This window comes from Ceratotherium simum, chromosome 9 (genome assembly GCF_057802395.1).
Source record: "Ceratotherium simum simum isolate JZ-2026a chromosome 9, ASM5780239v1, whole genome shotgun sequence".
Classification (NCBI taxonomy): Eukaryota; Metazoa; Chordata; class Mammalia; order Perissodactyla; family Rhinocerotidae; genus Ceratotherium; species Ceratotherium simum.
In genome coordinates, this window is record NC_141908.1 from 49,975,098 (window position 1) to 49,991,009 (window position 15,912).

Below are 15,912 nucleotides of genomic sequence, written 5' to 3' on the forward strand. Positions count from 1 at the left end.
GTCTAGTCTGAAGTGTAGCTTCAGAATTTAGCCAATTCTGGAAACTTAAGATTTACTTTTGTTCTCTGACATTAAAAATTAAACCTGTGATCAAAAAATTTAACCTCGTAAAGGAGTTTTAAAATTCTATGAGATAAGATCTGCTTTATAATATAGTCTGTGTTTTTCATAGTACTATACATTCCTAAGGTTTACTACTTTATCTTTTACAGTGTATTTTAAGTTCTGCTTTCGTTATCTTTTTTTGAAACTTGAAAAATGTTAAAGCTTTTATTTGAATTTTATGTTAGTCATAAAGTTGAAAGAACTTTTTGACAAGAGATATTAACCATGCCTTTTCAATGTAATTTGTTTGTGAATTGTACCTGTTCTTTTTTTGTAGTGTAAACATTTACTTTTTAGTGCTAAGTTTGTGATAGCAGGTATCCTAGGTGCCACCCCATTTGTAGTGAAACATATTCTCTTAAGTTCCATTTAATGCTTCATTTAATTTCTGTAATCTAAGAGATCAGAAAGACTCTTAATCAGGTTAATGTATCCCAATTGTTTACTTTAGTAAGACCTAATAAATTTTCTGTGTCAAGGAAATATATAAGTCTAAAAGATTATATTTTTAGGCCAAAAATATGGCCCCTAACTTTTTCTTTTGAGAATTCTTAGTTGCTTATGACAGTTTCGTTTCTGTTCCATAGACATGTATGTGAAGTATAAAATGAATTAGAAAGAAAAGATATATAATAATGTCTAAAGTGATTATGCATTTTTCTTTTAGACTGGGAAATGAAGAACAGCAGCCTGAGGTTCCAATTCTTTATCATGATGTTACATCCCTTTTGCTCGTCCAGATCTTAATGATGCCACAACCCTTACGCAAAGGTATGTCTTTGTAATTCACATTCTTAGATTATATAGTATATATAATGAATATTCTAAAAACTGTGGGGACAAATATAGCATTCAGTCTGATGGAACTGTTTTGAGGTAAATAACATTTTTTCTATTAGTAGATAATAATCATATATATCTAAAGAAGATGACAGTGAAATAAAGGTTTTTTTTCTTGTGAGTCTAGTTTATTCAGCTTTTTACTCAATGATAAGGTAAAGACGTGGGGAAATCTTTCTGAAAACTTTTGTATTTAAAAAATTAAAGTGATAATACAAAAATGTGAAAAATAGATCAAACTGTCAGCATTAATGCCATCATCCTATCTATATGCATACATATTTTGATATAGTAGTATCATAGAGTTATTAAAATGTGATGTCCCATCATTTTTAATTAGTGTTAATATCATAATATTGTGATATTAACAGCATTACTATTATATTAGCAACATTTTAATTATTGCTTCATGGTCTGTAGTTTTCATTTGAAGACATATAAAATATTCTATCAAATAATTAACCATTCTCCTTTGGTGGAAAACTAGATTTCTCTTTTGTTTTGTTTTTGTGCTATTATAAGTTTTACAAGAAAGAACATCTGTGAATGTCTAAAAAGGCCGTATCTTGCTGGGGAAGATATTCTTTGTGTGTACTTCAACTTGATCTTTTGATAAAACCTTTTACCTAAGGGTATGAAGTGATCATTTATTTTAAAATAGACAAATTGATATTTCATGCAAATTATGATACTTTGTAAGGAATTAAATAATGTCATTACTAAACAAGCATAATATTTTACTTATACTAGCACTGTGAACTCTGGATTAATGTTTTCAACTATAGAATTCATATAGCATAAAATGCACAGTTTTAACAATTTTAAAGTGTACAATTCAGTACATTCACTGTGTTGTGCAACTATCACCATTATCTAGTTCCAGAACATTTTCATCAGCCCAAAAAGAAACTTTGTACCCATTAAGCAATCACTCTCCATTTCCTTCTTCCCCTGACCCCTAGAAACTACTAATCTGGTCTCTATGGATTTGCCTATACTGGATATTTCATATTAATGAAATTATACAATATGTGATTTTTTGTGTCTGGCCTTTTTCACTTAGCATAACGTTTTCAAGATTCATTTATGTTGTAGTATGTGTCATATTTCATTCCTCTTTATGGCTGAGTAATAGTCCATTGTATGGATATAACACATTTTGTTTATCCATTCATCAGTTGATGGACATTTGGATTGTTTGTACTTTTTCACTATTGTGAGTGGTGCTGCTATGACATTTGTCTACAAGTTTTTGTTTGAATACTTGTTTTCAGTTCTTCTGGGTACATAGCTAAAAGTAGAATTACTGGGTCTTGGTAATTTTATGTTTAACTTCTTGAGGAACTGCCAAACTTCAGATATTTTTGAATGTTACTTTTTTGGGGTTTGGCTATGTGTATGAATTTCATCATTTATTTTGCAGACTGTAAAATAGAAACCTGTCAAATGGCTTTATTGAAATAGATCTCTTTGCAAAATTAGTTACAAATTCTTTAGTTTTTTGTGTTATTTTGGTTAGTTTTCCTTAGTTTAGGGAAACAGTTGCTTTGGAGTTATGCTGGTTTACCCTGACTGTGCTCTTATAATTATACTAGTAGTATTACACTTTGAAATATAAAAAAACCTTACTTTGTTTTATAATATCTTCAAAATAGTTAAATATTTTATTTAAATATACCTTTTACTTATAAGCATAATTATTACATAAACCTTTTAAGTGAAGGAAACCTGATATATAGAAATAGTTTTATTTCTATAATCAATATTTTTCTAAAGAGAAAAATACTTCAGTTAATAGTAAAGGACCTATTATATCAGTGTCTTGAGAGCTGTAGCTAGTGCATCTCCCTCATCATCATCAGATGATAACTGTTGGCACTAGGTTTCAATAGAAGGGAAGTTAATGCCAAGAGAGGGTGTAATACACCCTCTCTTTGAATTAATTAAACATAGTAAATTTAATTCAGTAGAAATATATCCTACAAATATTTCTTAAAATATGAAAGAGTTAAGAAAATTGATCCACTTAATTTAATAATGGTTAAATGAATAGAATAGATTCAGGAAAACATCTATGTAAAAATTTATAATACTGTTAGTAACTATACCCTAAAGTAGTATCATTTGAGTGTTTGATGGAGACATTTAATCAACAAATGTTTATTTAGTACTTAGTTGTAAGAAACATTGCCTGATTCAGTTCAAGAAATATATGTGCCAGGTTGCTATGCTTCTTTGCCAGATGCTGGAGATAAAAAGATGAATAAAACATGGACTTTGCCCTTGGGGAACCAGAGAGCTGAGTATTTAGCAGTCATTAATTTTACTTTAGTTAGAATTACTTGTACATACTTGTGATTTATACTATTTCCTAAAACTTCATAATAACTCAAGATTGGATTATCTGTATTGTTTTTATAGAACAGCTTCAAACACATTGTAGAATATATTGCTCACTGTCATTGTAGTAATGAGTTCCTCTTAGAATTTAGGGCCAGAAAAAAAATTGCCATTCTTTAAGTGTTTTTAGTCTGCCACACGTTGAGAACTGGATAGAGACTTTTATTTAAACTTTATATTTTACTGAATAGATAGAGACCTATATTTACTTGCTAGGCATTTCAGAGCTTAATTATATTAATTTACTATAATTTTCCTCAGACGGCTTTTTTGGGAAGGTGGGAAGTTGTAGATTAGGGGAGGTAGAGTTGTTAATATAAATTTTCCTTTTCTACCCCTATTGACATGAGGATTAACAATTGGTGGTCTTAGTTGTATCTGTCTTTTTATTGTAAACTGTTTTTATTGTAAGAATATGTATTTGTGTACCTATTTAGTTATTGGTTGTTATTAGAAGAGGAAAGGAAAGTGAAGGAAATATTCCTGTTTGTATGTACTAGAATGTTAAATGCTTCCCAGTATTTTACCTGAAGGTGATACAGAAACCTACCTAAGCTTTTTAATGTTCAGCACTGTTTTTAGGTTAAAAGACCTTTGTTACACCAATTGTCTCATCAGAAGCTTGATATATTAAAGACAAGTGTTTATTTTTCTTTGATCTCTTCATGTCCTTGTATTCTATCCATTATAGTACCCATCACTGGTCTCCAAAGAAGAAGCTTGAAAGTAACTTCTGATAATCACTGTTTTCAGGTCTTCATGTTTAGTCTTTTGTAACTTAGGATCAAGTTTGGCTGTATACAGCAGAGAGGAAACCCCAAATAACACAGTAAGACAGAATTTTATTTTTCATTCATGTAGAAAGAAGTCTGAAGGTAGGTAGGTCAGGTTCTTCTACTTCAGAGCACCATATTAATATCCTTATGATGTGGTTCTCATCTTCATGTTCCAAAGTCGTTGCTAGAGTTCCAGCCATCACAGTCTTGTTTAAGGCAGCAGGATGGAGAGTTGAGATCGGAACTTCACTCTCTCTTCTAAGAAACCCTGTTGGAAGTTCCACACAAAACTTACACTTATATTTCTTTGGTTAAAGTTCTTCCTTCTTTTTTAACCTCCAATATTTAAAACATAAAATTATCATCTTTTTTAGGAAGGGTCAGTTACTCAGGTTTGGATCATGTTGCTGTTCTTTCTCACCTCTCTGTCATTGATGAGCTTCACAAATTCTGTTCAGTCATGCTCTATAGGATAGAGACTCCAGGATTCTCTGGAACATCTGGTACTGGTGATTATAGACCATCTTCTGTTTCCAGGATCCCATAAGCAGGGCCCATGCAAGAGAGATAGAAAGGTGTTTATTACTTCCCATTCACTTTAAGAAAGGAAATGTCTCAGTTTTGCTTTCTTACAAATGAAAGCTTTAAAAATAAATTGCTTAATTTAGAATATCTAAAATATATATAACAGTAAAGAGCAAAGTTTAGTGAACCCCCATGTACCCACCAGTTATCTACTCATGGCCAGTCTTTTTTTATCTATACCCTCACCTTTTCCGTCCTCCCTCCCACCTTGGTTTATTTTGAAGCAAATCCCAGACGTCATACCATTTTATCCATATAATCTTTATTGTGTATCTCTAAAAGATAAAGATTCTTTCAATAAACATAACCACAATACTATTAATTCATTTAAAAATGGACAGTTTTGCGTTAATATTCTTAAATATCCAGTCAGTTTTCAGATTTCTGTAGTTGCTTTTTGCGAATGATTTGTTACAGATGGTTTGTTTAACTTAGGATCCAAACAAGATCCACACATTGGATTTCGTTATTTCTCTTTTAAATCTGTGGGTTCACTCTGTTTGCCTCTCCCCACCCCCTTATGTTTTATTTGTTGAAGAATCTGGGACTTTTGTCTGTATTTTGCTAATGGCATCCCCACTGTATCTTTTAACAACTTGTTCTTTTATTTATTTATTTATTTATTTTTTAAATTTTTTGTTTATTGCAGTAACATTGGTTTATAACATTGTATAAATTTCAGGTGTACATCATTATACTTCTATTTCTGCATAGATCACATCATGTTCACCATCCAAATACTAATTACAACCCATCACCACACATATGTGCCGAATTATCCCTGTCGCCCTCCTCCCTCCCCCCTTTCCCTCTGGTAACCACCAATCCAATCTCTGTTCTGTGTGTTTATTGTTGTTATTACCTAAGTGCCCATCAAGGGACGAATGGATAAAGAAGATGTGGTATATATACACAATGGAATACTACTCAGCCATAAGAAACGATGAAATCCAGCCATTTGTGACAACATGGATGGACATTGAGGGTATTATGCAAAGTGAAATAAGTCAGAGGGAGAAGGTCAAATACCGTATGATTTCCTTCATTAAGTAACATGTTCTTCTGTTTCCATGTGTTTCCTACAGATAGATATAGACAACTGGGTATATAAACTGGATTCAGTTTCTTATTTCTTTTCCCTTTTGCAAAAATTGTTCATGGATGAGTGTTACTTTCATCAGGAGACAGTTTTCAGTTGTCTCTTTTTGTGACGTTAGAGGCTGTTATGATTGCCTAAATTTATTCTTTAATGATTTCATTTGTTAGGTGGAATTCTTATAAAGAAGTTTTTCCTCATCAGCTGTTCTTTTACCCAGTGGTAGAGTCGGTACAGGAAAGGCAGTTTAAATGCTTGATTTTTTTTATTTACCAGTTTTCAGAAAAATGAGTGGTTTTTTTTTAGTATCTCCAAAAATGATTGCTTTTTTGTTTTTTAGTATTATTATGAATTCATGGGTTTTAACAAATTTGATGTCTTTCAGTCTCAGTGTAGAATAATAACTGTTTAAACACTTGTGTTTGGTTCCTGTTGGCCTGTGTCCTGTTGATTGACCCCAGTAGTCTTTGATAGCTTCTTCAGACCAAGGCTTTTTAATCGGTGGTTTCAGAGTTCATTAGTGGGCATCAAGGAATTCATGAATCTCCTAAAAGGTAATAGGAAAGTTTTGTATGTATGTGTGCCTTTTTTTTTTCTGAGAAGTTCCATAGCTCTTACCAGATTTTCAAAAGAATCTTGACCCCTGAAGTAAGTTATTTATAAATTCTCATGAGGACTCCTGGCCATAGACAAATAAATAGTTCTATAATAAGGAATAGCAGTAAGGACATTGCTTTTGAGTAGTTGTAGAATCAGGAGCAGATTATAGTGGATGAGAAATGAGAGGGAGATGAGAGAACAGAGATTGTGAGTAGAGAGAATTATCAAGAGTGAATAAGGGGGGAGAGCAGAAGCTACATGTGGATATAATTCAAGGGGTTATTTTTGTTTGTTTTTAAGATAGGAGAGTTTTGAGCATGTTTAAATATTTGCCATTTTTCCATTATTCACTTAATAACTCCTGTGGTCCGCTACCTTAAGTCTTACCCTCTCCTTGAAACCTTTCTCTGGGATGTCCCTTTTTCTGTTTCCCATAATAACTTGTCCATTGTTCTATTTTGACACTTGTCTCATTGTCAGAATAGATTTTCTTTAATATCTCCTTCTCTAGACTATCAGTTCCTCCAGGACTAGCATCATCTTATATGTATCCCTAGTGCCTACCCGGTACATAATATGCTCAGTAAATGTTTGTGGGATGGATGTGTTAAATATACACTTGTCTTATTTTCTGGTAAATTGCTTATTTTCTATTTTGAAATTCAAGAAAGCTATTACTTTGGTTTGAATCTTTATATCTTATATTGTGATCACTTCTATATACTATTCTTTGAGAATGTTGGCAGTTTATTAAACCCAAACCTCAATTGGCCTGAAGTATACCCAAGGGAACAGCATTAACTAACTTATTAGTTGTTAGATGGACTTGGGATCTTTTCTCAGTTTTATGTTGATTAAGGCAAAGCAAGTCTTATTAAACTGGGTTCTTCAGTCATCACAGAGAAAATAGACTTGAGCTTGTCACACAAAAAACCACATCACAAATTGATTTTTGTTGTAGACTAGACTTTTTGAAGAGAGTCAGAGCACATGTAGTTAGTAACTCAGATCATAAAAGGGAAGACTAAGAAGATTTGATGTTCGCATGGACGTGTGCAAAGTGCTTTATGGAAGCAGTGGAGTAGTGTATATTTTTACAAAAATTTTTCATGGTAATTTTAGGAAAAGAATAAAATGACTGGTACCATCTTCAGGTTGTGTCCTGTTTACTTATATGATTTTCTCCTTAAGGTTTTATTAGTTTACGTATACTGTACCTTGTCCTAAAAGAAACTTGGAGCATTTTGTGTTACCTTAACTCTACAGCAGTTTATAGAAAAGGAACTTGTGCAAGCGTCTGAATCCTGTTGTCTTCTTGTTTATCACCTGTACTCAAGCCTGGTACCTGTAGGCAAGCCAGTAAATAAAGGGATGTTTGTTGAATAACTGTATTTTCCCTGGAGATGATAGATTTCTTGGATTATTCTTGCAAAACCCAGTACAAATGCCATTTATAGAGTGGGGACTCAACTAAATATTTAACTCTCTGGTTTTTGAAAATTTTCTATTGTGTTTTCATGCCCTACTGACTGAAGAAAATCTGGTTTACTCAGATTTTGTTGGTATCATTCCAGAGTCAAGCTGTTGTCTCAATTAATGTCAATATCCTTTGTACTATTTATTCCTTTTTTAGGTTTTTATCTTGATGAAATTTGTTTTAATTTCATGAGTTATGATGTTTCAAATTTTTAAAAATGATGAATTGCATGTAAATGACAAAATGATGATTTCATCTTCTGAATTAGTGTAATGAGGTAGGGATGGCACCTATTTAGTCATTCAGTCCTCACCGCAATTTAGAATAGGAAGTAAAGAATATAATTTTCATTTGTGATTCTCAGGAAAAATTCATTTAAGAGCCCCAAGCTAGCATTTCTACCTTACCAAACTCGTGTATCTTATGTGATCAGTAGGAGCAAGCTTTTATTGTTGAGCAGCCTTGAAAGTACCATGTCTTTCCACCTCCCTTTTTCTATCATGTAATAGCACTATAAAACTTAAAATCTGTGCCATTGTTTAAAGTCTGTTTCTAAGGCGTTCCAAATAAGTATTGATCTTCCTTTGTTCACCTTCAGGTGTGTTGATAGTGGATTTTTGTTTTTTTAAAAAAACACATTGACTGAGAGTAGATATCCAATCCTGTTTCTCCTTTTTAAATTTCAATAGTTGTATTTGAAGGGCTTTGCTCTCTTTTGCAACCTTGTAAGATAGCAACCTGTTGACCTAACATACAAGGAATGTGAGTGGTTCCTTGTTTTTTTCTAAGTCCCTAAAAGACATTGATTTCACACATGGTAAGCATTCGATAAATAAATATTTGTTAAATGAATAAGTGAATGTGAGAACTGAAGCTTAAGCTGTGACTTTAAACTGCCAGTTTAAATGTTTAAAAAAATGATAGTCAAGCCAGACAAAACAGAAATTAGTACTTTGCTACAACAAAAGCTAAAATTATGCTTACAGTAGCTGTCATTTTCTCCTAAGAAGCAGCAGTGAATATTTTAAAATGCAGGTGTAATATCATCACTATCCTGCTTAAAATGCTTCAGTGGCTTCTCATTATCTAGTCTAGGTGCTATAAACCAAATTCGTGTAGATATCAAACAAGTAACGTAAATAGTAATATTAATAACAATAGATATTTACTGATTGCTATTGCCAATCACTATTTTGAGGATTTGAGTATTTAAACCTTATTTTACTTAATTCCTTTAAGGTAGGTGATATTATGTTTCCCATTAAAAAGGTGAAGAAATAAAAGCACAGAGTGTTTAACTAACTTGCCTAAGATCAGAAGAGTCAGAATTTACATGTAGACAATTTGGCTTCATAGCCTAAATTTATTCTTAACAATAATGTTATATACTGACTCCTTGTGAAATAGTTTTTGGTTTGATATAATTGGGAGTGGGGGACTGTGACAAGCTAGAGAATATATGCTTGGCCAAAAAGGATAATTACTACTCAGCCTCAGGTAATTGTTGACATATAAGAATGTGGGCCCAGTATTGTCAGATCTGCCTATTTTTCAAGAGTAAGTGGAATTCTGGACTTGTACAAGAAATATTCTATTTTTAGATGTCAGTAACTCAAACCAAAACAGGGTAAAGGCAAACCAAACATCTCTGCAGGCTGCATTCAGATAGGTAGCCTATAGTTTGCAAGCTTTGGTCTTCAGCATAAAGATTACTTTTCTAGCTTCATCTCTCAAAAATCACTACCTGTAGTCTAGTTATACTGGACAATTTACAGTTCTTGTAAGTTTTAGGCTCTTTCTGTGATCCTCTACAAATGGCTTTCTCTGTCTGGAATTCCCATTCCTTTACCTCATCCCATCCCTGCTTTCCTCATTATGTCTTATTTCTCTTCATCATTCAAGACTAACTCTCCTGTTTGGGGCAAGAGGTTTTATTTTTTTCTATGCCTTGTCCTTAGTCTATATTAGTTCCTCCTCCTGTTTGCTCCCATTACACCCTGGACATGCTTGTAGCTCTCTGTCTCTCTTCTTCTGTCCAGACTGTAACTCTTTGTTGTCCATATCCTGGCATATGTTTAGTACCTAGGTGTTAGGATATTTAGAAATCCATTTAGAGCTAGCTTGTAAGCACAGAGGAAAAACATTGATGAACTCACATAACCAAACTGTAAGAGTTGGGGGTAGTCTTAGGGATGACCAGAACCAGGGCTTCAAATTCTGGGGAGGTTCTTGCCATTTTGAGTCTCTCCTCTCTGTGGATCTCTTTCATTCAGTTTTGCTTTAGACAGTCTCTGCCATAGACCAGGAGCATGACCTCTGCCATTTCCCAACTCACATCTTTATACCTTCCCTTTACCTCTAGTTAGAAAAATCCCAGATAGGTACTCTGGCTCAGTTTATGTCAAGTTCTCACCCCACCCATCAACATGGTTAAGAGACAGTGCATGCACATATACGCACACATACAAAATTTAAAATCAGGGAAGATTTTCCTTAGCAAGTGACTTTTAAGGTGTCATCTGACTAATTTAAGAGTTAGCCAAGCTACAAGGAAAAAAGTGTTTCAGCTTGTACAGAGACCCAGTGGAAGGATGCCAAATATTTCTTTTAAAAAGATCAATCTGGGGCCGGTCCCGTGGCTTAGCGGTTAAGTGCGTGCGCTCCACTACTGGTGGCCCGGTTCGGATCCCCGGCACGCACCACCGATGCACCGCTTCTCCGGCCATGCTGAGGCCGCATCCCACATACAGCAACTAGAAGGATGTACAGCTATGACATACAACTATCTACTGGGGCTTTGGGGGAAAAGAAAAAAAGGAGGAGGATTGGCAATAGATGTTAGCTCAGAGCCGGTCTTCCTCAGCAAAAAAAAAAAAAAGAGGAGGATTAGCATGGATGTTAGCTCAGGGCTGATCTTCCTCACACACACAAAAAGATCAATCTGGCTGTAATGAAAAAAATAGATTGCAGGGGGCTAAGAGGTGATGCAGATAAACCACTGTGCAGAAAAGAGTTAACATAGAATGCCTGACGGCTGTCCTTTGAAAAACCTGCTTACAAGGTTGGCCCTTGACTGGCATCTGGGAACTTTGATTTGAGGAGGGTTTCCACCATCCCCGGAACTGATAAGAGTGTCTCACTATGCCTAAAGTATACAAACTGGTTTATGCTGAACACACCTGCTTTCCTGCTGGGAGTCTAGAACTTTGGCATGTGCCGGGCAGAGGGTGCCCATGTGATCTGCTCCCAGTAAAAAATTTGGGCACTGAATCTCTTAATAAGCTTCTCTGGTATATATTTTACACTTACTGTCACAACTCCTTGCTGGGGGAATTAACATGTCCTGTGTGACTTTACTGGGAAAGGACTTTGAAAGTTTCCTGTAGACTCACCCAATATGCCTTTTCCCTTTGCTGCTTTTCACTTTGTATCCTTTTGCTGTAATAAATCATAGGACTATATGCTTAGTCTTGTGAGTCCTCCTAGTGAATACCTGGAGGTGGTCTTGGGGACTCCCAACATGTCTACTTAGGCTGGGATTATAGGCCTAGGCAAGAAAGGATGGAAGCCTGGTCCAGGGTATTGGAACTGACTTGAGAGATATTTAAAAAGTAGAATTGCCAGAATTTGGTGATTGTTTTAATGTGGGGAGAAAGAGACAGGAAAGTATCAAGGATGTCTACAAGTTTCTGAATTTAACAACATTAAATGGTAGTACTCATTTACTAGGCAAGCAGCATATTATCCTAAAAGGAACACTGAATCTAAATGATCTGTATGGATTCAAGTTCAGACTTGGGTGCTTATTAGCTTTCTTGTCACAGCCTCATCCTTTTGAAGCTCAGTTGTCCAATTGAGACTGTTATGAAGATTGAATGAGATATTTGAGGAAATTTTGTAAATTATTAGATGTATATATAAAAGTTAATTATGATTATTAAGCTACCGTTTATTAAGTACCTAATATGTACCAGAAGTTACCAGGCATTTTACTTGTTGTTACTATTGTTTTTGCATTGTGATAGTTTTCACTGAGTTTTAAAACTTAAAGAGAGTACCTAAAATATTGGGATTTCTTTTTTTTTTTTTTACTTTAGAAGTTCTATATTGTATTGTATTGTATTATTCTTTAGAAGATCTGTATCATATTAGAAGTAGATGAACTATTGGTTTTAAACAGATACCCAGATGTTGTTATTAAGCACCTGATGTCCGGTAGGGGGATTTGCCAAGGTTATACAGCTATTCCAAGGTTGAGTGGTATTAACACTTGGTCTTCTAAAACAGAGCATACTTTCTACTATGTTAAATGCCTCTTATTTACATATTCTAAAACAGAGCATACTTTCTACTGGGCTAAATGCCTCTCATTTACATATTCTTTGGATGAATAAAGAAGCTTTGCTTTCATAATTTCAGATCTGTTGGATAGCAAATGTAATATCACATTATAATCTCATTTTATTAACTAAAGTGTTGAACAAAAACCAATTACACGTGCAAGGAAAGGCATATATTTGTGAAATTATCTTTAGTACGAAATGTTTAGATTCCAAAGAAATAATGATCTTCTCTTTCTCTCATAGACCACTTCTCCTGCATTGTAAAGGTGCTTTTTACCCTACTGTACACACAAGCTCTTGCAGCACTTTCGGTTAAATGCAATGAGGAAGATAGGTCAGCCTGGACACACACCGGCGCTCTCAAAAAGGTTAGTGTCTTGTTTGCATTTGTCATTTAGTAGTTTGGTGAACTCACTAAAGTTGGGGATATGAGTGAATGAGATTAGGTGTTTGAAAGGCAAAACGAGTTATTAACAGTATTTTAGTTGGAAATGGAACCCATTCAGGCTAAAAAAGTTAAAAATGTTTTCCTTGCACAATGAGGTCTTCTGCAGCTATCACTAGACCTTGGCCTTTATCCCTTTATATTTGGGCAGTTGTGTTTTGCTTTTGCTGCAAGCCTTAAACTTAAAGAAGTTACAAAAATTGTGTTAATACAGTGAGTAAGTAATAAAATGTCTGCAGACTTACCTATTTTACTTATCTGTTGTCTTTTCTTCTCCTTGTCCCTATCCCCCAAGCACAATCCAAAGATGGCTTTTGACTCACTACTTCTAAATTAAAAAATTATAGCCTTTTTTTTTTTTTTCTTTTTTGTGAGGAGATCAGCCCTGTGCTAACATCTGCCAGTCCTCCTTTTTTTTTTGCTGAAGAAGACTGACCCTGAGCTAACATCCATGCCCATCTTCCTCCACTTTTTATGGGACGCCGCCACAGCATGGCCTGCCAAGCAGTGCGTCGGTGTGCGCCCGGGATCCGAACCAGCAAACCCCGGGCCGCCGCAGCAGAGCGCGCGCACTTAACCGCTTGCGCCACTCGGCCGGCCCCAATTATAGCCTTTTCTTAATTATGCCTCTTTAAATACTACTTTTTCCCCATGTTAGATTATATGTAAGTTCTTAGTAAATTTGAAGAAGTTCTCTTTAAGTTAAAATTATATAAACAACTTAGAAAAATTGTGCAAATTTAGTTAAATGTAAGTATTTTCAGTGGCTTGAGAACAAATGGGATACTATAGAACCAAAGAACTGCCTGAGTGGTTTGGCTTAGAGATAGGTAAAATAAGAAAATTACTTCAGTGTTCATTTGGGGAAGTTGGTAGGAAAAATCATAGGTGTAGTGTAAATTGAACCTTTTGATTGGCTTATAGACTCTTAAAGGGGTTTTAAAATCATAGCTACTTATATCAAAGGAGAGAACACCAATTATAAATACATGAAATATATTCAGTATAACCTTCACTTTTATCACTAGTTTACTCTCAAATCATGATTATGTGTACAAAAGTTTAATATAGTATCATCACAAAGTTTGTTATGTCTTAATTAGGGATATTGGTTGGTTGGCCATTGAACCTGAGTACTAGGTTAAGCTCCTGCCACTACAGAAAGAGATAACTTTTTTGGTCCAGACGTAAAAACCCTCTGAACCTCAGCTTTCTCAAGGGTAAAGGAGAGGTTTTGGAACATATGATTTATAAGGGCTTGTTTCTTTCTAATATTCTATTATTCTAAGTTCTCAAAATGGATTTTTGTATTTTCTTTGAATGACTTTTCCTGCTTGTTCCTAGTTGATTCTTGTATAATTTTGCCTTCTGAAGTTATCTTTCTTTTTTCTAAATACTCTTTCAATTTCTCTGAATGTACTCTAATCTGATATTTGGATTGTTAGTATTCAAATCGTGTGTTAGATTTCTATGCTGTGTCATTGTTTATATGTTTTCTTAGTAAGCTAATCATGAAGAATTGCACATTTCAAACATTTTCTGATATAATTTGGGTCTAAATCTATTCATCTGACAGTTTGCTAAAGTGAGATATTAATGACAGAAATGTAGACAATCTGTAAATTGTAAATCTATGATGGAAGGAACATGAACCAATTTAGGCAACTATTCTGTCAATTTTCTTTCTCAATTTGATAACTGTTAGCTGTTTTTAAAAATACCTAATAAAACATTTAATGAGGCAGATTCTTGTCAGAGCATAAATTAGAAGTTTATAGCCATATAAATTGCTTTAGTGAATGAAAACAAAAGTTACAATATTCTGTAGGTTGGTTTGCCACATGTTTTTAGCTTTTCTACAACAGATCTAAACATTTAGATATATAGCAGATTGTAAATAATAGCAACAACTATATTTATGAATAATGAAATGTGTCCCTGTGACTTCTCTAACTACTTAGATTTCTGCATCATTCATTTCTCCTTTTTGTTTTCATTTCCTTCCTTTACTTCTTCCCTCCTTCTCTCACCCCTTTCCTTCCTTCTTTTCTTTCTTCATTGAGTCTCATTCATTCCATCCCTATAATTCCTTATCCTTAGGTATGATAATTCCATTGAAAATAAATTTTTGCCAGATCTAATCTGGCCTAGGGCAATACAAATATAGGTACTATGTATTTTTGGAAGGGATATTAGAGTTAATTTGATAATGAGGTTTAGTTGTGCTAGAAAAATGACCATTAGAGTTAATGTAAATTTTGTCCTTTTGGTTCTTTGGAATATTAAAAAGATTAAAAAGAGTGTTAAAAGAGACTTTATTTATTTAACTGAGGTAACATTGGTTTAGAACATTATGTATATTTCAGGTGTATATCGTTATAATTCCACTTCTGTATACATCATACTAAGATTTCTTAATCTGGGGTGCTTTCACTTTGGTTTTGTTTTGTTTTGCTGGGGAGTAGGACCATAGCATTAAGCATATACTCAATGGGCCTGTTACCCCCTAAAATTGAAGAAGTGCTATAATTTAGACAAAGCATCTACCCAACACAGCATCTGTTGCTTCTCTCAACCCTTGATCCTTTTGTTTTATTTAACTGACATGCCTTTGCCACCTCTTCCATAGAATCCTTTTAATCTTGATTCTAGGTCTTTCATCCATGGTCTCAGATAAGTTTTACAAGCCTGCTCTTTGGTATTCAAATATTGCCTATATAAAATATACTTTCTTAAGACTTATGTAGGAAATTAAATTATTTTTTCATCTAATACTCTTTTGATGAAAAGAGTTCTCAGTACAAAGCAGCAAATATGACATATTTGACTTTCTGATCTGATATGGTACCTGCTATGTGTAAAAGAAGTGCTTAAAATATATTTGATAATAATGATTTAAAAGCTGTTTATCACTCAGCAACTTTCTTAGGTGATCTGAACATTATTTGTTTTTATTGGAGGGTATTTTTCCCAAAAGTTGGAAAGTGTTATTCTTTGAAGTACTTTTCTGTTTTTGTACAGAAAGTACTTTTTGTACTGTAAGTCTTTTACTCAAAAGAGTATGTTGAATTTAGAAAGCTTTTAAGCTGAATTATATATTTTCAGAACCTTAAATATGTCACATTGTTTAATAAGTAGAAAATCCATGGTAATATTTTTTTTGTTTTCTGTATTTTGAGTTTAAATGAACTCTGCCTATTTAGGAACTACTCTGATTAATTCAATTTTATAATATGTTGCTGTTT

The 15,912-nt window shown here is 33.9% G+C and overlaps 1 protein-coding gene across 4 annotated transcripts in view; it reads left to right on the top strand.

Moving 5' to 3' along the window:
• The window catches only part of UBR3 (ubiquitin protein ligase E3 component n-recognin 3), a 240,113-nt gene that overhangs the window by 200,662 nt on the left and 23,539 nt on the right, over positions 1-15,912 (top strand). For all 4 annotated transcript variants that reach the window (XM_014785872.2, XM_014785873.2, XM_087435378.1 and 1 more), the window contains 2 exons: positions 773-876; positions 12,466-12,590. In XM_014785872.2, the coding sequence (XP_014641358.2) occupies positions 773-876; positions 12,466-12,590 (229 nt within the window). The remainder of the gene's footprint in view (positions 1-772; positions 877-12,465; positions 12,591-15,912) is intronic.